This window comes from Ambystoma mexicanum, chromosome 11 (genome assembly GCF_040938575.1).
Source record: "Ambystoma mexicanum isolate Mex_15411 chromosome 11, UKY_AmexF1_1, whole genome shotgun sequence".
Lineage (NCBI taxonomy): Eukaryota > Metazoa > Chordata > Amphibia > Caudata > Ambystomatidae > Ambystoma > Ambystoma mexicanum.
Genome location: NC_090934.1, coordinates 190160202 through 190188120, shown reverse-complemented (window position 1 = coordinate 190188120; position 27919 = coordinate 190160202). Strand labels below are relative to the sequence as shown.

The 27919-nt window shown below is 45.4% G+C and overlaps 1 protein-coding gene across 1 annotated transcript in view; it reads left to right on the top strand.

Moving 5' to 3' along the window:
• LOC138503213 (pancreatic secretory granule membrane major glycoprotein GP2-like) overlaps nt 1–27919 on the top strand; it is a 310155-nt gene that overhangs the window by 229121 nt on the left and 53115 nt on the right. Inside the window, exon 6 of the mRNA XM_069622798.1 lies at nt 12236–12393. Coding sequence (XP_069478899.1) covers nt 12236–12393 — 158 coding nt within the window. The remainder of the gene's footprint in view (nt 1–12235; nt 12394–27919) is intronic.

The window sequence follows — 27919 nt, the reverse complement described above, 5'->3', positions numbered from 1 at the left end:
AAACGATTGATACACAATGACCAGGTATGACAATCACTGTTCCATATAACAGATATTTTTATGAATCAAGCTATTTTAGTAGATTTAAGGCTCGCAGAAAGTTAATTGTGGCCAGTCTTATGCTCATGCAGGTGGTAGTGGAAATAGCAAGCCATCTATGCTCATGTCTCATCTGGCTAAAGTAAGGCAAATGTTTACTAAAGTGACTTTGTCTTAAGTTCATAAGTTCAGGACGGTCCACAATAACATGCTCCAAAGTTTCAATAGTTGTTTCATTGTTGCAAAAGCGACATCCTGAAGATTCTCGCAGGATTTCTTTTCTACGGGCTTGAATTTCACGGGTAGGAAATAAATTAAAACGCATGCGTAACAAAGCATTCCTAACAGCAGGAGAAGGAGATTTGCATAAATAGAAGGCCATGTCTCTATAACACTTTGCTGAGAAAACAGCTGGATCAAAATCTTTGTACTTCAACCACAGATCTCTACTGTCAATCCAATCCATCATGTAGAGTTTTTTCTTAGCTCTATCAGGATCGGTGACAAGAGTTTCAATGGAAATGTCTGCATTTAGTAGAATGGTAAGGATGTTTTTAGACCATGTTTTCGGAAAAAGATGAGAGGAAGACATCAGATAGCTGGCAACTGTGGCTAAAGTTGATTTATCAAGAGCAGATAATAGACATTTTCTAAACAAGTTGCATAAGCGCCAGTTATACATTGCCAAAAGTGAGGTCAAACCTACTTCATATCGAATGATCAGGCCTGGAATGCATTGTGGCAGATTTAGAATAGCACGCCAAAATGTTGCTTCTAAAGCATGTAGGAATACTGGATCACTTGTACTGTATGTCTCTAGACCATATAATATGGTAGGGATGACATTCTGAATCCAAAAGATCAGAGCAGGTTTAATGGAGAATTTCCCAAATGTATGCATGATTAGACGAGTCTGGCGGATTGCTGCGAGAATTTTAACTTCAATTATCATTAACTGGGAATGAGCGTTCGACGCTCCGTCAAATAGGATACCCAAGTATGTATAATTGGGAACCATCTCTAAATTTATGTGCTCTAATTTCCAGATCATGCGATGACTGCGCTTGCCTTTCAGAGTGTAGACTACAATTTGGGTTTTCTTGTCATTTACTACCAACTCATTCACTCGAAAATATTGACATAATGCTGTTAAAAGATTTTGCAGGCCAATGGGAGTTTTAGATATTAGTACTAAATCATCTGCGTACCATAACGCTTTCACCTCGATGTTATTCCATTTTGGTGCATCTGCACGTACTTCTTCAAGTGCACTTCTAACATCATTAATGAAAAAATTGAACAGCGCCGAGGCGAGAATGCACACCTGCTTCAGCCCCCGGTAGGTAAGGACGTCCGATGATAGATGCCCCTCAAAGTTCAATCTTACCCGGATGGAGGAGTTAGAGTGTAATGCGAAAATGATGTCACTTAAAGTTGACGGACACCCAGCCTCTAACAATTTGTCCATCAGTCGCGGTCTAGAGACTGAATCAAATGCCGAGTGTAGGTCAACAAACGCAAAATACATGGGCTGTTTAACGGACTGTGCCTGATGTTTAATGGCATGAAGAGTTATTAAATTTACCGAAGTGCCCAGACCTGCCACGAAGCTTGTCTGTGCCGGATCGTGCTGATTTGTTTGGGCAGTCCATTGGTTAAATTCCTTCAACACCAGCAGCGAACATTTTTTTCCCGGCGCGTATAGGAGGGCAATCGGGCGATAGCATTTTGGGTCTTTACGGTCACCTTTCTTGTAGATGGGAACTATAAGAAAAGTACTCCAAGATTTTGGAACTATCTTAGTGGATAAGATGTGACGAAAGGAATTAAACAAGATAGTAGCCCATTCTTCTGGGTTCTGTTTAAGCATATGATTCGTAAAACCATCCGGCCCAGCTGCTCGTGAGGAGGATGACTTATTAATGAAATCCCTCACAGATTCCATCGAGCATTCCAGGGACCAAGTAGCAGAAGATCTCTGTATATATTCATATTTGGACATGTTATGGTCAGCATATAGGTGGGTAAAATGTTCTATCCATTGCGTTTCTGCAACACCATTTATTTGGGATTCCAGTTGGGAAGAGGTATTGCACTTGTTCAATAATTGCCACACTTGTGCTGAGTTTTTCGAAGAGCAAGCAGACAGGAAATTCTCACTGTCAACTTGAAATAAACGCGCATTTCTAGCACACATCCAATTGCGATATGAGCATTTCGCTGTTTTGATTGCTTGGAACTGTTCTTTTAGCGGCAGGATTCGGGAGTAACGTATCTCTTTTCTTAATTGAGCTTTACGATGGTGTAAAGCTAAATCAAAGCAGTGAGTATGGGAGCGAGAAGATCTAATATGTAAAAATTCACCATTTCTGAACGTGTCAAGTACCTCAACATAAGATGATAGAGAATTTGTGCTTTGGTGTCGTAAAATAGCTGTGTTTAATGATTGCAACAAAACTGGGCACCAATGAAAACGATTCTTACCATTGTTAAGTATCAGCGATTGTTTACACCAATGTTTAGTAGTAGAGACAGTCTGACAGGGAGTCAACCATTGCAGGGACAATATGTGATGATCACTATGTGTTTGTTTTATGATTTCTAACTTAATGGCGTTAACATATATGCTTTCAGTTGCATAGATGTAGTCTATGATGGAACTAGAGTTTCCCCTTTCCCCTTTTTTGCGGCGGGATGTCTCCCATAATTGAACCATTCATCACCTTCAGATTAAGATCTTTGATACAGACTTGCATTGCATAACCCCTTATTAGGGGCAGGCAAACATGCACAGTTTAGGTCGCCCACCACAATTAAGCCAGAAATTGAATGTAGAGCAATAGTTTCAAAATCTGATGATAAGGCAAGATAAAAAGCATTATCAGTAATGCCTGCGGGATTACGATAAAGGTTTATGAGAGCAAATACTTCCGGTCCATGAGTGATTTTGACCACCTGGATGAATCTATTCGGCGACAGCCATTCCTCAATTTGGAAATTTTTGCTAGATTTAACGGCCACCAATAAGCCCGCAGGCGGTCTACCTTTATTGGAAGACACTGCCGGGAAAGAACAAATAATATGATCATCCCATGTGGGGGCAGATACCAGCCACGTCTCTTGCAAGGCTATAATATCGTAACTGTTTAATTGAGCATTCGCAGACCACTGTAGATGTGAGTGCCCTCTAGTATTCCAGCTAGCAAGAGAGATGGTTTCTCTCTTCTCAACAATTCATGGTTATAACATATTTTTTGATGTCAATCTGGTCTGTGGACAGTTAACCTCCGTGTAAAAGGTGCAAGAGCATTCTGTGTTCGGGACCTGTCCTGGTATCTCGTTTTGAACTGTATTTTCGTGTGTCGGTGGACGGGCAGGGTCTAATGCAAGCAAAAAGCCCAGATTGAATAAGTCCATTTTAGATTTCCATAGAGCGTTCCGGACCAATCCCGATTTGATCCATAATCTTACAATTGATAGATTATTTTCGCAAATAAATTCAATCTGGTCAAAATCACTCGAGGACAAGTCCTCCAGGGACTGAATGTCTCCACAGATGTTCAAAACACTAGAGCGACACAAATCATATTTCGGAAAGGGGCCCTCACGACATTTTAAGATTAAGGTGTGGAAAGAATTAAAACGCTGTGTTTTGATGTCTTTTTGGTTATGAGCTTGGATTTTGGACTTCATACCAGGATTCTCATTTGGATCTCTCATGTTTGGGCAAGAGAAAGAAGGATTAGATTGAGCCCTTGATCCTTGGACGTTACTTGGGCGGGTCAGAAACGGATCATGACAGTGACACTCCTCTTGAGCTTTGACAGAATTGGATAAGATAGGAACAGTTAGAATTCCAGCCGCTCGATTTAGCTCTGGGAGTGCCTCAGACAGTCTTTTGCCAAGATAGGCATCTACCGCCGTTTTCAGGGCGGATAGACGATCTTCAAAACCAGCAGATCGAATAGGAAGTATTTGAGGACCAGGACAGCCCCTATCAGTACCGGTCGGGATGGAGTGAGTCGTGCTGCCTTGAGTAAAAGGGTTAGGGGGCAAGGTAGAAGAAGCCTTGCGTTCAAAAAGGTCCACCAGTTCATTCAAAGGCACATAGTAACCTGGGGGACTTGCGAGACAGAACTGGATGCGACCTCGTAGGCAACCGTTACCGCTAAGGGGGTAACAAGATCTATAACACCTCCCAAGCCTCGAGGGGGATGCGCTATAGGCGCTAAGGCGCCAATCACCAAACTAGTTGGTGGACATGTGACCTGTAGATTTTGATTAGGTTCTTTAGCGGATTTACGCATTGTTGTTACTTTGGTTGTCAATTTAGACCGTTTTGAGATTGTGGTTTTCCTCTTGTTTTTCTGAGAAAGAGACTGACCTTTATTGGTATTACTGATTTTAGCAACATTAGTGCGTGGAAAGGACTGAGGGGAATCAACGCTAATCCATTAATCATTTTGTTGGATGGTTATGGCATCTATGGACTCCACAGGACGAATTATTTTTTCAAATGTTGGAACCACTGTTAACACGGTTCTAGTGCACCGTGGATTCGAATTATTGTTTAATTCCGGACCTGGCGAACTCTGCAGAGTGGTGGACTTGAGAAGGGCTGAGGCCAACTGGCTCGAGGTGGTCATTTTTTCTAAAGTGGTAAGTCTCTCCATGATAAGGATTAAAGTCGGGGTGGAGGATGGATTTTGAGAGCATCGTTGCATCCACTCCCCAATTTGATCAATTTTAGTTGTTTGGAGCGCTATTTTTCGATCCAACTCTTCAAAGAGTTTGAAGAGGCTAAATATTGTTGTGTTCACGGCCCCTAAGGTAATCTGTAAGAGGGCCGGAATTACAGATGAGTCACTAGGGGTTTTTGCTGACAAGCAGCGTCTCGGGTTGGTTGTATAAAGGACTCTTCAATTGCATGCCTTGTAGAGTCCATAGAGCCAGGAGGATTGTAGTCTGTGATGACGGACAATCTCGAACTTTCTAGGTCAATATTACACTGAGGCGAAGGTGTATTGATTGTTACAGATTCTTTAGCATTCACGTCAATAATCTCAAGCACATCCACACTAGCTAAATCACCTACTGTTGGGTGGGAGGTTTGGGGCTGCAAAATTGTTCCAGGCTCGATAATAGACTGTGTTTGAAATGTGGCACTAACAAGTTCAACCGATTCGTCCAGGTTTCCTTCCTCGACTACAGTTACCATATGATTAATTTTAATGGGAGTTTGAGGTAGGGTGAGTAGGGTTTGATCAGAAATCGCGTGGCTCTTTTTTCATTGCCGGCAGCACACTTTCCAACGGGCCTTGAGCATGGTTCCCTACTGCAGGATCATTTATTTTGTCATAGAAATGCCTAATGTCTTGATTTAAGGAGGGTGTTTTAACAACAGGAGTTAGAATAATAGATTTCTTGGAAATTCGCGAGGAACTCTTTTTTTCCTCACTCAATTTGAAGTTATTACCATTTACTGGAGTTTTGAGCATTACCTTTGATACCACAGTCTCAGAGGTAGCTTTATTAATCAACACTTCACCCGAAGTGTTACTTGTGTGAGTTGCTGCGGCTACCTCTTGCATGTCTGTTTTTAGCGTGTACAGCATGCGAGACATAAGTAGCCTTCTAGTTTGGCTACTTCTTGGAGTGTATAACAAGCAACTAGTACCACTATAGACTGCGCAGGTGAAAGTAATGAGATGAGAAATGCACTTCGAAACGCTGATTGAAAAGCGCTACAAGAATTACTATGCAATAAAGAGCGCTTAATAATTTTAGACGTCTTTGGAGCTGGGGCAAAGTACACTCTTATAATAAAATGCCATGCAATGTGTAAAAAAGCACTAAACCCAGAGAATAGCAAAAATACATACAATAACACCATAAAAACATTTTGAAACACTATACTAGAATGCAGTAGATATGGGTCTCTTTCGAATAATAGGGTTAAAAGTCAAAGCTGGATAAAGGCGGTCACTCCATTTAGTAAAGGTTGTTTCAAAACTACAAACATTAGAAGGGTCCACATTGCCCCCAAAAAAATAACCAATCGTAAACCCTCCCAGATTCTATTCGTGGGCGCATCTCTCCATTTGGCTTTGAATAATAGATTTATCTGTAGGAAATCCCATCTGGTAAATATTAACATCCACGCTTTACCATAAGAACTTCTTTTGGAGCCCCCCTAATCGAGGATTTACCCTCATCAAATAACAAAGCGTCAGCCCCAGTGTAATTGCAATTAAAGTCACCCACCCACAATGATAGGACTCTTTCGATACAGACGCTGCCATTTCACCAAGATGTTTTCAATTTCTTCAATCAAAGCATCTATTTCTACGCAAACAGGATTAAAATAGATGTTCAGTATTAAGGTATGTGAACATATATTATTATTTTTGTCAATAATCACTGTTGCTAAAACAGCCTCTGACCTGCAAGTTCAATTCTTAAGAGAGCGACCTTTGGTGATTCCAATGGCTGTTAATAGCCCTTCCATGGGGCGCCCTCCTACACCTTTTTTGGCTAGCCTCACGTTTAACATAAACCCATCAAACACTGGACAGCTGGTGAACCATGTTATATTTACTTAACACTTGTACATTCTGCAAAAAAGAGTTGCAACCTCATGAGTTCACAACTCACAACCCCAATTTTTTAAGCCTGGCCTAGAAGGTGGGATTCCCGACAAGGTGATTGCAAGCCAGCCAAAAGACGATTGGTTCCTGTAGAGTTGCCTGTGTTGATCATTATTAATCCGACTGTACCATATAGTGACTCTCAAAGCCTTTTAACAAGATATCTTCCTGATGGACAAACACAAGATTTTCCACTAGCTTTAAAGAAAAATAAACAGCGAATTTTCCCTTGCACCCCTTATCAAATAGATGGAAGATATGGAACACAAATCTGGAACTGAAGAAAGCAGATTCAGGATCCTAGACCGATTTAGTGGGAAACCCCTTTTTTCATCAAAAACAGATAGAAAGCCCTTAGGAGAAAGACCCATTTTAAAGGCTAATTACTCCAGCGTTCCTACGGCTCAGGTTCCCAGCCTGAGCACGATCAAACAAAGGACCAGAGTTTCTTGAGATGATCTTATCCCCAAGGGTCGAGGCTGAGCTTGCCCGAGCTCCATCCAGATGCGGGATCCTTTCTCGGGATCCATCGCCCCCCGGTGGCCAGCATCTCAATCCACCAGATTCCAGCGCAGACGCTCCCTGATGATCAAACTGTGTCACCTTGGTAGATTGATTACTAACAGATTGGCCCACATGAAGGTGCTTCAGCGGGTTTGGGCACAGAGGCTGCAGACCGAGGTCCAATTTCCACATACGGTCCCGGCAAGGTCTTGATCACCTTGACTCTACTGGCAGTTGATAGTTACCTTTTTGCTGGGCTTCTTAGTATTTAATTCTTGGATGCAAGTAAAATATTATGCAAGAATTTCCTAGAGACTTTTTTATTCAGCTTTTTGTCACCTTTTATGTTTTTAGATTTTTTACTAGACACATTTCCTGGTAAATCTTCCTTGTTTGTAATAACAGTTTCAGTCATAGTGCAGTTCCCAGAGGCGGGTACTGGAGATGAGATCACAGTCAAGGGAGTAGTAACCAAACCCATAGGGGCACTGATCCCTGACCCCTCCTCCTTCTCTGGCACCTTTAAGATTTCACTAGAGACTGGTGGTGGAGCCAGCATTAGGGTCCTTAGTTCAGCAAGGGCTGCCGAATTTTCTCTCCCCTCATAAGCCACCATGTCATAACAACGGATTAAAGACTTTGAAACCATATTTAATGGCCACAGGCAACCAAGGTTGGCGTATGGAGAATCTTTGCCAGCCGAGTCCTCTCCTTCAAAGGGCAGAGGGGAGTGGTCAGTACTCATTGAGACTTCTGAGCAAGGTTCGAAATCCTTAGTTGTAGAATCTGCAGAGATACTGGGAACCTGAGTATTAAAAAGGCCAGGTTACATGCTCAGCCTTTCAGTCATACAATTTAGCTCTGTTATTTCATTCTCCACGGTCATCGAAGGAGCAGGCTGCGGTAAGCTCAGCCTTCGTTCAGTTTCCCTGAGCACAGGACAAGAGATATCAAATGTGGTTACTTCAGAGATTCCAGGTTCACCAGTTAGTAATTCTATAATAATAGTCTCTTATGATACAGCATTGCTATACGTTTTAGTCTGGCAAATTGGAAAAAAGTTAATCATTTCCACCTGTTCTGAGAGGTGGCCTCTGTTACCGCTGAAACGCCACCGGCCCCGGCCACCTCAGATGAAAGGGTTTTTTCTTTGCTTCTAAGTGGATATCTCTTATTTTTACCCTTCATTGCTGAGGTTGTTCGGAAGCCGCTTGTCAGATCGCCCAGGTTCACAGACCCACCCACCGAAAACAGTAAATGAAAAAATTCCCTAGAAATTCACATTCACACAGTTAGGCATGGACCACAGGTTCACAGTCTGGTAGTCTCAACTTGCCACAACGCAGGATGCAAACTCCTCAAGGCAGGGCTACGTATAGGGTGCTGTTGTCAGATCTTTAAGAGGAACACCCCCGCCGCTGGTACCGTACTGGTACGGCTGCCGTTGCTATATCTTAGGTGCTCAGGGACTCCACGTCATCTGCCACACACTTCACTAGAAGTAATTTCTTTTAAGCACTTTTTGGTGCACATAATCTGGCTTTATATATTGGTGTTACCAAAAATAAATCAGTTGTGTCCATATGTGCATGTTTACAGGGATTCAGTGAAAGGGCACTCATGTTCTTGTTTTGCCCTGAGATTGGGCATGCTTCCTCCATTGTGTATGCACCTTCACAAAGCTGTACCCCATAATGTATGTGCATTGAGACAATTTCACAGACATCAGTGCGAATGCGGAGGACAAGAGAAGCAAAGAATTATACCCTCAAACGACTTCACTGAAGATTGAAAGGTGGGGCAAAGAAGGGAGAGACCATTGCTCCCTGCTCTTGCCTTCCAGTTGCCTGGTTTGGGGAGCACACGTACCCCCTTTTTCTTCTTGCTCACAAGATGTGGATATCCCATCCCTGCCACATCTGAAGATACCACACGATTGCAAAGCATTGATAACAGGGAAACAGCACACACCTTTCGAAAATATAGGTTTGTGGATGCAATCAATCAAACCTGAGCTTCAGTGACCAATGAACAAGAATCACAGCAGTGTGAAATCCAGCAGCACCCATGGAAGGGGAGGACAGTTTCAGCGTGTAACCATTATATAACCATCTTCTTTTATAATACATCAAGCCATATGATCGAAAGAAGGCATTGGGCAGTGCCATCTTGGATTAGGAGAGTGCTTCACACTGGTAGCTATAGAAAAGGAAACATATCAGCTTTGCAGACATCCCTGAGTCCACTACTTTGTAATTACACTCCATATCCCACCTTTACAAAGGCTCCAAACACCAATTAGTAACAATGATTCAAAAATGCAGAAGCCCAACATCAGAAAGCTGGCTTGGCACGCAAACACCACTACAAAGATACCTTTGAAACCCCAGGAGGCTATGCTGATCCGTACACCAAAGGCCAACTTAGTGATCTTTGTGTACCACTCCAGGTTTATGCCTCTGACACCAAGGGCGCTTATCATTATCCGGACAACTTGAGATGTTGGAGGTGATGCGAGATTACCTATTCCCACCTGTTGTTGCTTGAGTGCAAGGGATGAGAGTAAAAGGGAAGAATGAAGTGGCACCATAGCCCTCGCTATTCTCCTTCTCACCCTCCCCTTTCTCTGCAGAAACAAACTTAGAAACCAAGTGGCAGTAGGATCCCTCTTCCCAAAATACATCACAATATAGCTCTGCTAGGAAACCCCATGTTAAAGAAATGTTCAAAACGAAAAGAAAGTTATTCTCTGAAAATAATCTCCAAAGCAATAAAAGAACAAAGAACTCATCAGAACTCTCAACTTTCTGACCACTTCTGTCTACTCAAACCCTTCAAACCTCCACTTCCAAGAGTGCAGCGACAACCTTAACTCCTCCTCCTGCTCTAATTCTAAACCAGCTGAAGAATGAAATGACATCAGCCTAGAAACACTTGTTTACAGTTGCGTTATAAATGACTCCTCATATCATCTCATGTAACAGACTTCATTAACCTTTCACTCAAACAAGGCTACGTTCACAATCAGATCAACAAATCCTTCTTCATACCAAGGCTAAACAAATCATTGCTGGGCCCAATAGTGCGCTAACATTACTGCTCCATTGACAGCCCCCATGGATTGGCAAAAATATTTGAATGAACAGTGACCAAACGTGTGCAACTCGATGTCAAATGCAACACTCTTCTGCACTGCCTTGAAATAGGCTTCAGACCCAAACACAGCACTATGTCTGCTATATACATCCTTGCAGCAGCTGACTAAGGTTCTACCACTGTGAGAAGCTTGAAGGTGTCTCACCCGCTAGTCCCCAGAGATCTGTCATCCAGGTGACCAGGATTTCCTGGCAAAACCTATTAAATGATGGTGACTTTTTACTTGCGATTGTAACCCTAGGCAAATCGTGACTGTACATAGACATGTGATCGCAATACCTACAGTAGCAACAAAGAAAACATGTTCATTATACACAGGTAAACACTGTTGGCATTGTTACTGCTGGTTTTCTTCCTTTGTACATACAATGTATTAACAGTAAATACACACACACACCTGCTCTTGGATACATAAACACCAAACAGAGGAAGTAATCCCCTTAAGCACAATCCCCTCATCCTAGAGTTCAAACCTTCAGTTTTTGCAACTGCTTGTCACTTTGCTAAAACTAAAGGGGCAGCAACAAATATAATGGGTAACAATATTGTTTTTTTCCTTAATCAAACTTTTCTTTGCTCCCATAAACAGCATAGTTTGCCCAGTTAATTCCATGTCACCTGAACACGTGTTGTCCAGTCCTGGGCTTTGTAATCTTTTTTGTTTCCTTTCCGGATTAAAATACCAGAATTTAATTATTTTCAAAAGAAACTCCAGGGGTGTTCAGATGACATGCAGGTGCTGACTTTATCACCCTACAACATCCCTCAAACAAGAAATGTGTTTGCGTCCTACTACAAGACCATACATTAATGCCAACTCCTCCCTTTCTTTTGCCATTTACTTTGGACTTCTATGCCGGGCCCTACAACCTCCTACTTCTGCAGGCAGTCTCTGGTCCTTGATTTAGCCAGCAAAAATGCCACACTAGTCCACAATAAGCCTCCAACTGTCCGTTCTACCATGGCAGGCGTCTGCAGCAATTATCACACTTCCCATGGTTGTGGGACAGTTTAAAGATGTTTAGTTTCACAAAGAGATGCTAATTTAAGAAGTGGAAGACTTATTTAAAAGAAAACTCTGTACAGTGCATTAAGCCATTGGCTACAACACGGAGCTAGAAGGATATGAGCAGTGTAGGAATCTGTCCCCTGCCTCTGTCACGTAGTGCTGCTGCCTGTTAATGATGTCAAAATGCAAAGTTTTCCTGCTCTCCTAGGTGGGAGATTTAACAAGCTGCCCCTGCTGCTCCCCTGCCCACCATCTGTGCCCTTGGCTGATACACAGTTTGCCTTCCTCTAGAAACGGCCCAGCACATCATATTATCCACGATTATGTGAGGAAAAGCAGATTGGCCCCTCAGATGGTGCTCTACACTTGGCATCCTCTTTCTTACAGGCAGTCATGTTCTGTTCATCCTCTTATCACTAAGAGTCTGCCAGCATTGGTGAGCAATACCAGAGCACAGAACCTATTCTCAGAAGGAGATGGTTCAGTACTTCAGGCTAATCCACTTCTCCAATTAGTGACTGGAAGACTGTGATTCGATAGATCTGGTTTGAGTCCACATACCCCTCTCCAGTGCATGACCTCCAGCGCACGTGCCAAGTCTCCCCACACTTCCTATACGTCCTCTCGCTAGGCCACCACTTTCATAATCCTCCCCTTCTCGACCAAAATGACTTTCCAATTCCATCACAGCCCTCGCCTAACCCTGGCTTGGTGGCAACGAAAAAAACCCATCAAGCGACCTTGTCACAACTCCCAGAAAGGGTTTGTGAGCACTATTGTTCGTAATGTTACAACTGGTGTTCTTAATATTTGAGTTGTGGAGCATTGGAAGTTGGGTTTCAGACATATAATTAAAAGATGAACTTGATTTCTTTTCTAGGTCCAAGGTGAGAAGGTGACCTACACAAACGCCCTCTACATTCCACCTGACTTCGATCTTCCTATTATAATAAGCAGTGCTCTGAACATGTCCTTCAGCTGTACCTACAACATGACAATGCAGACGAGCCTACAAACCGTTCTGCATCCTTTGATCGGGTAGGTGCGTGTGGTTAAAGGCTGCATAGAAACGAGTGGTAGCCAAGCCTTAAAGTGCTTGAATCAAATCAAAGTCCAAACTGTTAAAATAATGGTTGGAATCAGTCTGAATCAGTGGAACCCCTTTAGAGATTATTCATAAAGGCATTTGAGCTGTGGGTGTCATCACGAGTTGGGCGGAGCGGTAAAATGCAGCGCTAATGCTATTATCGCTGCATTTACCACTCCGCCCAATCTTGAGTTGGGCGGATTGTGGGAGTTTTACCTCCAGCTTTTTGCTAGAGGTGAAAATCTCCCTATTCTGCCCGTTCTCGGCGCTAATTGCACCGGTGCTAAAAGCAGCAAGAAACCCTCAGTGGAATGGGAATGGGGATTTTCCTCCCCACTGCAACTCGGGATCTGGCACTAACTGCGCTGGACCAAAATGTGTTAATGCTAATAGTGTTGGGCGGTATCCCGGCGCAATTACTGCCGGGATAGCGCCCAATTTGTGATAGAGGCCATGCGTCTTAACATTCTCGATTCTCTGTGTTTGTGGTTTGAATAATTTTAAAATTATTCTTTAAGGATTCCTTTCTTTTGTACTCCTCTTCATCCAACAATGCATTTACTCTGTATTTTGCAATTTTGTGTTTAACAAATTCTTAACGTACATATAAAAGTAGCTGCACAGAAACTTTCATTCAATGATACCAAGGATACCAACCATGCTCAAAACAAAAACTGCTCTAATTTTAGCAGTCACTGCAGCGGCTCATATCTCACCTAAATAACATATGAAGCTGTTATTTGTATTAAGAGTATCCGTATAGTGATTTGCACCTCCCACCACTCCCAGTACCATCCAAGTACATCCTTCAAAGGGCAACATAGTAAAAGCAGCAATTGCACTTTTCTTTACACAGACCTGCAGCACTAACCGTAAGGATTCCAGAAGTTTCCTAATGTTTGTTGGTGACCGTTAGCATATTTTGAAATATACTGTTTTATTTCTTGGTGAATTGTGTTCACACCTTTTGCAGACGAGTTGCTTGATGGTCCCTGTAGAAAACGGGAACTGGGGCGGGAGGAGTGTTCCTCTAGTTGGTTGTAGTTGCAATATTAGTACTATTACCAAGTAGGGTTGTTGCTGGGCTGTATAGCATGATAGGATAATGCTATCACAGGTTTTAATTTGGTTGTAAAGTTTAAATCAGGCATAAACCTTACATGTGCACGAAAGAAATGATAACAGACTTCACATCTTACCATCCATCTAAATTAATTGAATATATCAAAATATCAAAGATTTAGTTAGCATACTTGAACACGGAACAATAAATACAACATAACAGAATTTACTGCGGCAGGCAGTTGAAATCCACAGGATGTTCAAACTCGCAAATGCAGTGTGTGGGCAAACCATCACCTCAAGCTACAATGGATGGCATATCTAGTACCTCCGTCTAGCCAGGTGAGAGAAGTGCCCTGTTAAGCATTTCTCCCCATTTCGACAGTATTTCCACCTCTTCATCTTTCCTCCCATAGCAAATTAACAGTAGTCAGCTTCTCAGACCTGGGAGAGCCTCGTGTTTAGACCCAACAGACACAGGGTGGGTAACCTCGTAGGCTTCCCCTAATTGCCTTCTGCAGTGTAAGTAACACCTCAGTCCTAAATCCTGCCATCTGTGAAAAAGACCAAAATAGGTGATAAAAAGGGGCTCGTGACATTTTGGGAAAAATGGTGCAATTGTGCTTTATTTTTTAGGGGAGTAACAAGATTTACATCAGCACATTACCTCCTAACTGTTGTTGAAATGCTCATTCATAGAAATCACTGCACTGGTTGCCGGTTACTAAGCAGATTGTTTTCAAGGCCCTCTGCTTGGTACACCATGCCCTGCATGACCAAGGTGTTGAATACCTTTGCGATAGGTTCACCCGTTACCTTCCTACGCTGCCTTTACCTTCTCCTGCCGCAGGCTTACCTGGTGTTCCTTCATTCCGCCGCTCCCGCTTTGGTGGGCGAGCTTTCTCTGTCGCCTCAGCTTGACTATGGAATAGTCTTCCGCTGACCCTGAAAAAGTCTCTAAATCATTTTATTTTCAGGAAGGCGCTGAAAACATTTCTGTTTTAGGATTGTGACTGTAGCTGATTCTGCTCTCCTTCAGCGCCATGATGCCCTCGGGTGAACGAGCGCTTAATAAGTTAACATAACATAAAAAATCATCTTAACACGTTTACAGATTTGACCCACTTCTACACCTGGAAGAACCTTTCAAGTTTGTCTCCCATTTAATCTTAATTGACAGTACGCGCCAGATAAGGGTGGATTAGATGGATAGAGGAAAGAGACAGCCCGCTGTCCCTCATATAGCTCTAGTAGCTTTGCAGATACACCAGACCAGGGGTGATCAACTGATTTTGCCAGAAGGCTGAATGTACCTTACATGCTGCCTATAGTGGGCCAAAAAGTAGATGTGGGAGGGGCGGTAGGCTTTACCAACACCCATTTTTTTATACACATGGAAAAAGAATACCTTTTTGAGGTGTACCAGTCTTCGTTTGTATTTCAAACTTAAATTTAGTAGTACATATTTTTCATTCCACTTTCATCATTTCCTTCTTTGCAAAGGACATATTGGCACTAGAAAAAATATGCAAATCATACAGGATGAAGAGACTGCGTTCAAACATTTCACAAGTTATGTTGCTTTAGATTTGCAAGGCACAAGCTCCGCCATTGTGCACACCATCTGGCACGGCTGTAAGTGAGCAATGAATCATGAGTTTTGAGAAATGCGGTTTCTTTTTTTAAGTTGGAGTTGAACAGTGAACCAGACATACTTGATCAGTGAGCAACATTGCAGCGTTTCTCAGCTATCAGTTTCTGGATCTCTGGCTCCAGTGATGTTGTTCGTACTCTCAGGATAGCATGGAGATGTTGGTCAGTGAGTCTTGTCCTTAGACTGGATTTATGTAATTTCAACTGCGAATAAACGTGCTCACAAATGTAAATGTTGCCAAACATGGACACCATCTTCTTTAATGCTTCCCGGGACAGTTTGGAAAATTGAGCAGTGTTCAGAGACTGGTAAAAGGCTAATGAAGGCATCAATCTCTCTGCCTATTTTTGAGGGCACTACAGCACTGACATTCAATAATTTCCAGTTGAAGTTCAGGTGGCACATTGTCAACATCAGCAGAGAAAGGACCTGCAAAAAGTTTAAAAGAGGCTTCCTGTGATTTTCAAACACAATGTATATTTCATTCAGGACCTTCACATGCCAATGCCATCCTACATACTTCTTGTGGGGGAAAACCTCTGCACATGCGGGGTAGTGTACTAGCATCCCTTTCTCCAGTTGGGCTGTCAGAAGTCTTAACTTTATTTCAAAGGCGCAAACTGCCTCAAACAGATCAGATATTAGATTTTGGCGGCCTTGCAACTTTAAATTAAAATCATTCTAATGGCCTGTCAGGTCAGTCAGAAAAGCAAACTCAGCTAGCTGGTCAATGGGCCTCATTATGACTCTGGCGGTAGCCGTGCCAGTAAAAACGGCACGGCTGCCGACTGAGTCATTTTTTTTCCGGCGCCCAGCAATGGGGACTTACTGGGGCATTACAGCCTGGTAATTCCCCATTGCTGGGCGCCTGGAAAAATTACTCCCCATTCCCATTTGGGTCCCATTGGACTCAATGGGAATGGGGGGGACGGAAGCACCGGCACCATTAACAACGGTGCCGGTGCTTCCGTCAAAGTCTGCGGCTGGGTGCCGTTTCTCCCACCAGGTCAGACCGAGTACTGCGAGGACTTCGGCCGGGTGCCATTCCTCCCGCCAGGTCAGACCTGACGAGAGGAATGGTACCCGGCCGCAGTACTCTGAGTATGCCAGACTGGTAACAACGGTGCAGTAGCTTACCGGCACTGTTGTTACCGGACCGGCATACTCTTACCGAGGCCCAATATCTTGCATGACAGCAGTTTCCATTCCCTTTTCATCAAGGAATGCTTATATTTCCTGTAGTAAAGCAAAGAATCACTTCAGAACATTGCCACGACTAAGCCAGTGAACATCAGTGTGATATAGGACATCACCATAATCCACCTTGGCCCTTTCTAAAAATTCCTGAAACGATCTGTGATTTAAAGAGCGTGCACAGATAAAATGAACTGTTTTCACAATGAAGTTCATGGGCCTCATTCCAAGGCTGGCGGTAACCGTGCCAGTGCTACCGGCGGGTTGCCGCGGGACCTGGAATGATTTACCAGCACCTGACTTGTCTGTAACACCAAGGAAATACAACCCCGGCGGTCCGGAAAGTTATGCACTGGTAAATTGTAATTCCCCATTCCCATAGAGTCTCATAGGAATTTAATGGGAATGGGGAACACAGAAGTACCGGCACCGTTACTAACTTGTGCTTCTCTCACCTGGTGCAGGTGCTTCTGTGATGGTCTGCCTACCGTGGCCGCTGTGTCTGGCAGGGTCAGACCTGTCAGGCACAGCAGCTCTGACAGGTAGACTCGTAGTTTGCCGGTCCGGAAACAACAGTGCCAGCGTTATTTCCAGACCGGCAAACATGTAATGAGACCCCATGACATTTGTGAATTTGAAATGTTTTGCACATAATTCCTACAGATGTATGATGCAATTGTTTTAATGGACACCCTTCTCACCCAAGTGTCTTTTCAAGCAGCCAATAAAACCATTTCGCTCCCCAACCCTGGCTGGAGCCCCATCAGTGGTCACGCCTACCAGATTATCCCAGGGCAAATTTAAATCGTTCATTACTTTTTGAAAGCAATTCAAAATGTCAACACCAGTAGTTCTATGATTAAAAAAATATACTTTTAATTCCTTATTGACCCTACTATTGAAAATTAAGAGTTGGGCTGTGTCAATCGCATCTGTGACCTCATCAAGGGCCGCTGAAAACAATGTTATGTCCTTACATTCCATTTTCAGTTGGTTGTAATAATTGTCAGCCATATCTATAATATGCCGCTGAATACTCATCCTTGTCACTCACTGGGTCAGTCACTGTGAGTCACACAATGGGTCTCGTTACGAGTTTCGAGGCAGCCATGCCCTTAATAAGGGCATGGCTGCCTCCAAACTCGGGTCCGGGTCCGTGGTCCCTGAATAGGGAAATACCAGGCCATTCCAACCTTAGAGGACCCAGTATTTCCCCATTCAGGGAACACATCCACATTCCCATTTGAGCCCCCATAGGGCTCAAGGGGAACGGGGAGGGAGCTAACAATGGGCCCGTTAATAACGGGCCCGTTGTTAGCTCCCTGGTCCCCTTGCAGGACCCGCAAAGGACGTCTGGTCTGACCAGACATCCAGAGCGGGTCCCGCAAGGGAACCTCGTAATAGGGCGGAATGGGTTTAATGAGACCAGCACCATTACCGGCGCCATTCCGCCAGGGTCCTAATGAGGTCCAATGTGTCTGTGGTTCACTCAATGGGCCTCATTACGAGTTTGGAGGTAGCCATGCCGTTTTTAGCGGCATGGCTACCTCCAAATTCGGGTCTGGGTCCGCAAAAGGGGACTTACCGGGCCATTCCGACCTTGGAGGGCCCGGTAATTCCCTTTCGCCGGACCAGGTACATCCCCATTCCCATTTGAGGCCCCATAGGTCTCAATGGGAATGGGGAGGATGCTTACAACGGGCCCGTTAATAACGGGCCCGTTGTTAGCATCCTGGTCTGCTAGCGGGTCCTCCTCTGCGTGTCTGGTCTGACCAGGCGTGCAGAGCGGGACCCGTAGCAGACCTCGTAATGTGGCGACCCAGAATGAACGGTGCCGGTTCCTTACTGGCACTGTTCATTCCGTGGCCGCCTACCTCGTAATGAGGCCCACTGTGTCACACAGTGGGCCTCATTACGAGTTTGGTGGTAGCCGTGCCCTTAATAAGGGTACCGCTAAAACCATTATGAGTTGAATGGGCCGGTAATTGCCCATTCGCGGGTGCCGGTGTGGCCGGGCTCCCGATCCCCATTCTGTCCAAAAGGGCAGAATGGGGGCGGGGAGCATGGTTGCACCGGCACCGTTTGTAACGGTGCCGGTGTAATGACGAGCTCAGCTTGCGGGTGCCGCTCTGCACGCCTGGTCTGACCAGGCATGCAGAGCGGCACCCGCAAGCAGAACTTGTAATGTGGCAGTATGGTAACAACGTCTCCATTAGCACTACCAGAGCCGTTGCTGCCTTACCGCCACATTCATAATGAGGCCCAATTTCAGTCACTGGGGCATGGGGGTGGGTGGGGGGCACAAACAGTCATGGAGGGCATGGGGGTGGGTAGAGGGCACAAACAAGGTAACAGAGGGCATGGGGGTAGGTGGGGGCAACAAGCACAGTCACAAGGCATGGGGCACAAACAAGGTCACGGAGGGTATGGGGTGGTTGGGGGCAACTAACAGTCATGGGGGCATGGGGGTGGGTGGGGGACACAAATAAGATAACGCACAAATAAGGTAATGCAGGGCATAGGGGTGGGTAGGGGCAACTAACACAGTCACTGGGGCATGGGGGTGGGTGGGGGACTCAAATAAGGTAAGGCGGGGCATGTGGGTGGGTGGGGGTCAACAAACACGGGGGCATGAGGGTGGGGGACACAAACAAGGTAACGGAGGGCATGGAGGTGGGTGGGGGGGCAACAAACACAGTCACGGGGATGGTGGTGGGTGGGGGTCACAAACAAGGTAACAGAGGGAATGGGGGTGGGTAGGGGGCAGCAAACACAGTCATGGGGGCATGGGGTAGGTGGGGGACACAAACATGGTCATGGGGTGGGTGGGGGACACAAACAGGTTCACGGAGGCCATGGGGGTGGGTGGGGGCACATATACGGTAACGGAGGGCATGGGGCAACAAACACAGTCACAGTGGCATGGGGGTGGGTGGAGGGCACAAACAAGATCACAGAGGGCATGGGGTTGGGTGGGAGACACAAACAAGGTAATGAAGGGCATGGGGAGGGGGCAACACACTGTCATGACACTTGCCCCTGGCCTTCAGTGGCAAGTCAGCCTTCCAGTTAGGGCCAGGTCAAAGGCCTTAAAACCTCATCCAAGACTCTCTTGGAGTCAGTCCTGGCGCCTTTGGCATCGTGAAGACCAACATTAGAATGGGACTATTTACTTGGGACTATTTAACTTGGGGGTGTTCAGCCAACATGGAGGCACACACATAGCTCAGTTACAAGGAACTGAGTTATGCGGTCTAGTCTTTTGGGTGTGGCAGGCCTGGGACTACTTTACCTGGACTACTTTGGGTGTGGCAGGCCTGGGACTATTTTACCTGGACTACTTTACCTGAGACTATTTAAACCGCACCCAAACAGCAGAACATGCTTTGCGTTATTCTGCTGTGGGAAGCGTAACACTCACCGTGTCCAGTTCTTTGATGCCAGCTTACCTGAAACCAAGGACCTGCAGAGAGAGAAAGAACACTACGAAACTTACCTGGAACAGTATCTTGTCTTCAATCCATCGCTGACTTCAGTTCCACTCACCTGAAGGTATGAACTCCATCATCAGGCACTACATGCATCCTAGAATACCATAACCTGGAAAGAGGAGAAAGAAAGACAGCATTACAAAGGGGGGGGGGGTCTGGGAATCTCTCTACCAGCACGAACACAGCCCAATGACCTGTTCTTGGGTGAATAACCCCTGGGAGAGACTCTACCAAGTCTTTAGCTCACTGTCCCTTTCACAGAGAAGACATTTCCCCGCATAGCAGCCTTTGTCCTGCCCAGGGGCAGTCCAGCGCCGAAATGCTAGGCAATTCTCCTCTGAACAAGAGTACCATCAGTAACCCCATACACGTGTTTCAGCCTTGTTGGGCATCATCAGTGAGGTGAAACTGGTGCCTCTCTAAGAACAGTGAGCAAGGGGTCCACGTCTGGATCGCTCTGTTAACTTGGGGTGAAACCCAAAGTTAATTTATGCAAAACAAAGGGGGGGTCTGGGAATCTCTCTACCAGCACGAACACAGCCCAATGACCTGTTCTTGGGTGAATAACCCCTGGGAGAGACTCTATCAAGTCTTCAGCTCACTGTCCCTTTCACAGAGAAGAAATTTCCCCGCATATCAGCCTTTGTCCTGCCCAGGGGCAGTCCAGCGCCAAAATGCTAGGCAATTCTCCTCTGAACAAGAGTACCATCAGTAACCCCATACACGTGTTTCAGCCTTGTTGGGCATCATCAGTGAGGTGAAACCGGTGCCTCTCTAAGAACAATGAGCAATTAGTAAGCATTAGTAAGCGTTTACTCACGTTTCCTCCCGAATGCAGAAAGCCGCGCAATTCTTACCTGGGTAGTCATCTCCTGGTCAGTATCATTGCTGGAACATTAGGGCGCTCGGCGAGGAACATAGCAACCTGCAAGGAGAGAAAAGACACAGGTTAGCAATATAAAAGGCGAAACAGCGCTGCGCATCACGCATTACTCACCGGACAGCATCGCGCACACCGCGCTTTCGCCTACCGGCCCATGCTCATCTTCAAACTGCATGACAACACCAAAATACCTTTCCATACCTAAAAGGAAAGAAGCAAGACATTATTCGAACTAAGAGGAACATAAGAACTGCATATAAAGACTGTAAAGCAGCAAACCTATGGAGTCGCAGCAGGCCTGGATTCCCACAGGGGGGCTTGCACCAGTGAAGTAACTTGGTCACTGCTCCCCCCCCCCCACATCTACGTGCCCCTGCCACGAGGAGCAGGACAGAGAATCCACCTTTTACAATATTAAGGTGAGGAGAAGGCCCAAGGAGGAGGAAGGAGTTGAGGCCAAGTCTCATCATTCCTGCCCCTCATGTCCCCAGCCCTCCAAGATGTCAGGCTGGAGCCAGGCCAAGATCACCTACATGGCTTTCAAGGGCCTCTCCATCCCTCCAAAGATCCACTTGGAGTCAGACTTGGCGCTTGTGGCACCAGACTCACTCACTCCCATAGGATAACATTGGGGAATTGGACTTGTAGTGCATTGATGGGGAAAAGATGGATGCCCCCGCATATTTCGGTTCCTAGAACTGCATGTGCAGTCTAATCTTTTTGGGTGTGGTTCAGCCCAGAGACACCTGGGATACCCAAAGACTATTTAAGCCACGCCCAGGCTGATAAACATGCTTCTTGTTTTCTGCACCTGCAGCGTGACACTCACCGTGTTCGGATCAGTCTTCAGTAGGCCTGCATCTTTCTTCTGCGCTCAACTCCTGCAAGAACAAGAACACTGTTAGGAATAGCCTTACCTTGCGGCACTTCTGCCCATCATTCATGGCTCCTTCTGTTCTGCGGGCATCTTCGGCGGTGTCATTCCCATCCCGGCACGCCGCTTCCTAAGAAAAAGGGAAAAGAACAGAAAAAAGGCATTAGTAAGCATTCAGCAAATCTTTGCATATTTTTAAAGACTATACGAGCTTCATACGCTTACCTGAATCCAGGCGCTCTGGGGGAACTCTGTCTCCGGAACTTCTCATCCATCCGCAAGAAGGAAAAGACACTCCAGGTTAGCGTGAAAACATCTAGAGGCGCCGCATATTGCGCTTACTCACCGCATTTCTTCTTCATAACCGGCATCCACGCTGAAAACGTTGCGGCACCTAAAAGACACAGAAAAAAACCTCAGTTCAATACAAATACGAAAGGGTTGCATCGCGCTCTCACTCACCTTCAGCGCTACTCATCTCAGCAGCACGTCGCCATCCCTGGACGCCGGCCATCAACTAAGGAAGGAAAGGAACGAAGATAGAGAACTGTTCAAAAGACTCATTACACTTACCTGTCGGACTCTTGCCAGTGAAGTAACTAGGCAGCAACGAGCCTGCATCAATCAACGCGCCCCCGCACTGAAAGCAGGATGGAGAGCACACTTTCCAAGAAAACAAGGTGAGCTGTGGATCAAAGGGAAGGGTTGGACCCCGGGGGAAGAAGGGGTTCAAGCACACAGAGACAATAGGGAGTTAAACTCTACCAATCCTGTGTTTCAGGCCCAGTCTCCAGTCGAGTAGACTCCAGGGAAGGGTTCGAGGTCGTAAGAGGTCAGAACAGGCTGAGTGACATCCACGTGGATGCCAGGTGAGCGTTACAGAACACAAAGCCTCACATCAAAATCCACCTGGGCGTCATGGAAACGTCAGAAACCGATCAGTTAGTCCACATGTTGGGGCAGCTACGTTCCGAAGTACATGCAGCCAGGCAGGAGACCAACACCCTGAGGAGAGAGCTGATAGTAGCCAAAGAACGCACTGATGATTTAAGTTGGCAACTTCTCCAGTCACAAGCAGTGCATGCACCATTGCCAGGAAGCGTGCTCTCGATGCCAGTACCATCAGCCAATCCCGTTCAGATAACCCTTCCTGGGGCAGTTCCCTCACCCCGCCCGAACGATTTACAGGGGATCCCAAGAGGTTTGCAACGTTCATGAACCAGTGCCGCCTGCACTTCCTTTGTAGACCAGGGGTCTTTCCGAATGACCAATCACGGGTCGCTTTTGTGCCATCCTACCTGAGTGGTAGCGCCGCCAACTGGTCTGTACCCTTTGTGGCCCAAGACGATCCTTTGCTGCATGACTTCAGGGGCTTTCAGCAGGAGATGGAAAAGCTGTTTGCCCGTCGTACTCATGGGCAGGCATTAGACAACAAACTTCTGTCCCTACGCCAAGGAAATCAAGACCTATTAACATACATAGCCACGATCAATAGACTCGTAGATGAAGCAGAATGGCCAGTGGAGAAGAGAACCACGTTATTTCATCAGGGGTTGCGGGGGGATCTGAAGGATGTTCTCGCACAAGTAGTGAACCCCCCAAAAGACTGCTCAGAATTCATTGACCTTGTTGTTCAACTGGATCATAGGTTGCAGGACCGAAGAGCAGATCGAACCAGATCGGACCCTCGCCCTATGTATGTGCGTTCAAAGGACAATATTGCCCACACAACAGAAGGTTCAGGAGAACCAATGCAGATGGGGGGGGTCAGATCCCCCTTGACTAAAGCGGAAACGGATAAAAGGAGACAGCAGCAGTTATGTCTGTACTGTGGAAGGTCAGGTCATTTCCTTAAAGAGTGCCCTGTGAAGCCACCGAGGAGGATGGTAGGGGCCACGGACAAGGAAGATACCATCAAGGAATCGGAAAACTCCCCAGCCCGGCAAGTGTAGGGGTCCACTTGTCGAGCGAAGAAAGTGAACTACAGACCTCACATTTTGCACTATCTGTGGTCTTGATCAATCACCAACAACCATCTCGGATGCACGCAGTAAGAGCGTACATTGACAGTGGAGCCGTTGGGAATTACATCGACCAGGATCTTGCGGCAAAGATGGGGCTTCCGTTACACCCTAAAATCAACCACTGACACTGTTACCACTGTCGACGGCACGGAAATAGCTTCTGGTCCAGTATCCCAATGCACTGCAGTTTTAACCCTTCTGTGCCAGGATTGACACCAATAATCTATCGTTTTCGACCTCATTAAGGCACCACAGTTCCGGTTGATTTTGGGAATGCCATGGTTGGTAGCTCACAATCCTCGAATCGATTGGCGAGCAAAAGAATTGGCCTTTCCCGAGACTTGCGCCCACACATGTTATCGCCAAGAGAAACAACCAATAGACATCAGAACCTCCACGCTTGCGACTGTGCCAATCAGGACCCTACCAAGTGAATACCAGAACTTTCAAGATGTCTTTCAGAAAGAACAGGCTAATACCCTGCCACCGCATAGACCATACGATTGCCAAATCGACCTGATACCCGGCGCACAAATCCCTTGTGGGCGACTTTACACACTCACGGAACCAGAAAACCAGCACCTGAAGGCCTATCTTGACCAATACCTGGGCAACGGGTTCATCCATCCCTCGAAGTCTCCAGCAGCCAGTCCTCTATTCTTTGTACCGAAAAAGGAGTGGGACTTGAGAACGTGCATCGACTATCGTGCACTGAACCAGATTACCGTAAAAAAACGCTACCCCCTGCCACTGATCTCTGAATTGCTTGATCAAGTCAAAGATGCCCAAATCTACACAAAACTAGACCTGAGGGGGGCATATCACCTTGTTCACGTAAAACAGGGGGACAAATGGAAAACCGCTTTTCGCACCAAATACGGCTTGTACGAATATCAAGTAATGCCCTTTGGCCTTTGCAATGCACCTGCTGCATTTCAATACTTCATGAACGATGTCCTACGGGAATTGATTGATGTCTGTGCTCTAGTGTACATCGACGATATTCTAGTATATTCCGCATCAAAGCAGGACCACGTTAAACACGTCCGATCTGTATTAGAGAAACTCTGTCAACACCAGCTCTATGCCAAGCTCAAAAAGTGCTCATTCCACGTCTCCGAGGTGGAATTCCTGGGCTTTATTCTCAGCCCGAATGGAAACCCCCTTTTGAAATACCACTTTGCATACACTGTGCTGTTGCTGTTTATAATAAAGAGTGCACTTCGAAACATACCTTTCAGCTTCAGTTTTGGCAAAGCTCTGTTGACTGTACAGAAAACTATGCTGCTTAAACAAATAAAAGAATGACTATCAGTTAGCCATCCATGTTATCATCATCTTGAAATAGAAACGGCTTTTATGAAAGCAAAGAAAAAATCCATAAATGTCTATTTCATTGTCTTTTTTGTTATAGAAAATGAATATTTTCCCAAGAATTTTCACGATAAGAACATTCTTTATTTATACGAATGAAGTTCGAGCATTTCAATCATTTGTTTTAAAAACTGAACTAATTAATTTTTGCTCTGAATGAATCAGATTTTGACTTCTTAAGCAAGCAATGGATATTTAATTTCAATGTTGTCAGCTTAAGCAACTACTTGCCTAGTGCTGGTTGAAATGTCTGTTCTGTAATCCTCTGTGATTCGACGTATTCGCACTAGCCACTTCTAAATCACTGCATGGCGCTTGTGATAAATTTCATTCATTCAAACTAGAGAAACGAAACCTCCCTCACACAGGAGAAATAAAATCAGCCTATAGAGGGAAGCAGGCATGTCGTCCTGCTAGAAACTCTGGGTCTGGTGGTTCAGAAATACAAGAGATATTGAGCCAAAGCTTAAAGAGCTATAGGAAGCCACATACCCTGTCACTGGACTGGACATAAATTATACATGTCCCGACATGTTTTACTTTTAATTTTTTTTATTTAATTGTATATGGTATGTGATGAAGTCTTACCGGCCGACTGTAAATAGGGAAGTGATTGCCTAGGTAGCATAAAAGGTGGGCACTTAGATATGGGAGTATAGAGATCACGTTCATGACGCGTTTATTATCATGAGCAAAGTGTGATCATGAACGTGCTCGTGAAGTCCTTTTTTCCAATGTAAGCTTTTGGTGTTCGTTGCTAGGAGACCGGGGTGGAGCTGGAGGAGACGGAGAGCGACAGTTACATCTGGGCTCATTGAGCTGCCAGTGTGAGAAAAGAAGATTAATTTTGTTACGGGTCCTGCGGCGCCGTTCGCTAAGAAAAGCCCTCGTTTGTTTATAAGGCAACCGTTTGTCATATCTAAGTTGGTTCTGTTAAAGTTGCCCAAAGCATGAAGAAATCACGAGCGGCGGCGTCGGAGCCGTTGCAGAGACGAGAAGAGGGGTGTGTCTTCCGCAGCTGTTTCGCAAAGAGGACAGCTGATCTCTGACCGCCGCATTAGTGTGTCAGACGTGTGCAAGAAGAGAAGGCCTAGGAGGCGGAGTCAGCGGGGCCCTGAATTGCTGAGGGACAGCTGATCCGAGGTTCTAAAGAGAAGAGAGACAACGCAAGAAATCACGAATTGAAAGCCGCAGCCAAGAGTGTTGCTACGAAGGTATGTGAAGCCCAGGAGGGTGAGAAGAAAGGATAGAGAAAGTCTATTACCACATACTAGTGCAGAAGATACCTAGAGGGTTGTGGGGTGTGAAAACAAAGGGCCACGCACAACCAGAGGTCCCGTTACGAGCCTTGATTGAAGAATGACTGTGAGGGATTACTATTAGCTCATGAAATGGCAGTAAATTGCACCTCAAGCAAACAAAATAAAGAGAAAATGCCATGCTAGGTGTCACATTCGAACTGTTCGGGATGAATTCAAGGGGGAGTTAAGAGAAACAGACAGGACTCTATAGAAAGAAAAGTAAAGAAAACAAAGATACTATAACAGACGGAAACAAAGAGTAAAAGAAAAGAAGAGGAAATAGAGCCTGAGGCTGTTAAAAGACACTTACCAGTCCTTCTGTCCTGAAAGGGCGCTCTCAGCTGGAAGGTGGTGAAGACCATAGTGCAAAGACGTATCCTTTTACAAAAATAATAAGAAAGAAAGTTCCTGGTAATAAAAATATTGGGTAATTCACTTAAACCCAAGAAAACTACTTCCTGTCTCATAGTCTTTCCTTCTTCATTTTACAAGAGTTTATCACAGGTACATAACATACCTTTACAATATAACAACAGCATTAAAATAACTGGGTACAGAAATAAGCATTGGCAAAGCCAACAGTTTTTGCCTTTGTGTCCCACCGGATAGGAAGATGCATGTATATTTAACATTCAAAGATGGCCGGCTGGTTTCCAGAGAGCTTCTCAACAGACAGTCATCCAAGATAGCTGCCTCCATGGAATAGCTCACTCAAAATCAAAGAGTTCCGAGATGGGCAGGAATGGGTGGGATTAGCCATCGGGATTGCATTGGCTGGGGGCAGGGAATGGGATGGATTACAACTGTGTATCCCTCTTCAAATATCACCTCCATTGGAAAAGCATTACAGACCCTCATTTAAAGCCCATATTCGAAACTCTTATGTTATGACAATAGTTTCCGCTTTTAATGTAGCGCTTTCAACGACCACTTAATAGCCCAAAAAAAAGAAGACAGAGGTTTTGGCCTGTCAACTGGCAGATTCTGTTTCTGTGACCCATGAAAATGCAGGGAAAGTAAACGCACAGGTTGTGGACAAGGAGAAAGTGCAGATAGAAAAGACTAAGGGCCTCATTACACGGATGGCAGTGAACCATGGCGCCCTATTCCAAGGTTGGCGGGGCGGTAATTCCCCCTTCCACCATTGCCCTTCCCCATTCCCATTTTTGCCCCATAGGGCTCTATGGGAATGGGGAAGGCGCTAATTATGGTACCAAATTGCGGTACCGTAATTAGCTCCCTGGTCCCTTTGCGGGTTGGTTTTTAACGCCTGCAAAAAGCAGGCGTTAAATTCCCCAACCCGCAAAGGGGCCTCGTAGTAAGGCGGTAAGGAGTTACCGGTACCGGTAAAATACTGGTACCGGTAAACCCTTACCGCCATCCGTGTAATGAGGCCCTAAAGCTCCTGCAGATGAAAAGGCAGAGGAAGGGGAGTTTGAAGGTCATGCCAAAGAAAAGGCGTAGAAAGAAGAGGCTGAGATGCCTGTCAAGGGAAGGGCAGAGAAAGAAAAGGCAATTGCCCTGCCCAGGAAAAGAGAGTGAACACTAATAATTAATACCTCAAGCTGAGTAGAAGGAGAGGGCTAGGCACTCACCAAGGGGGAAGACCTGCTAGAAGAG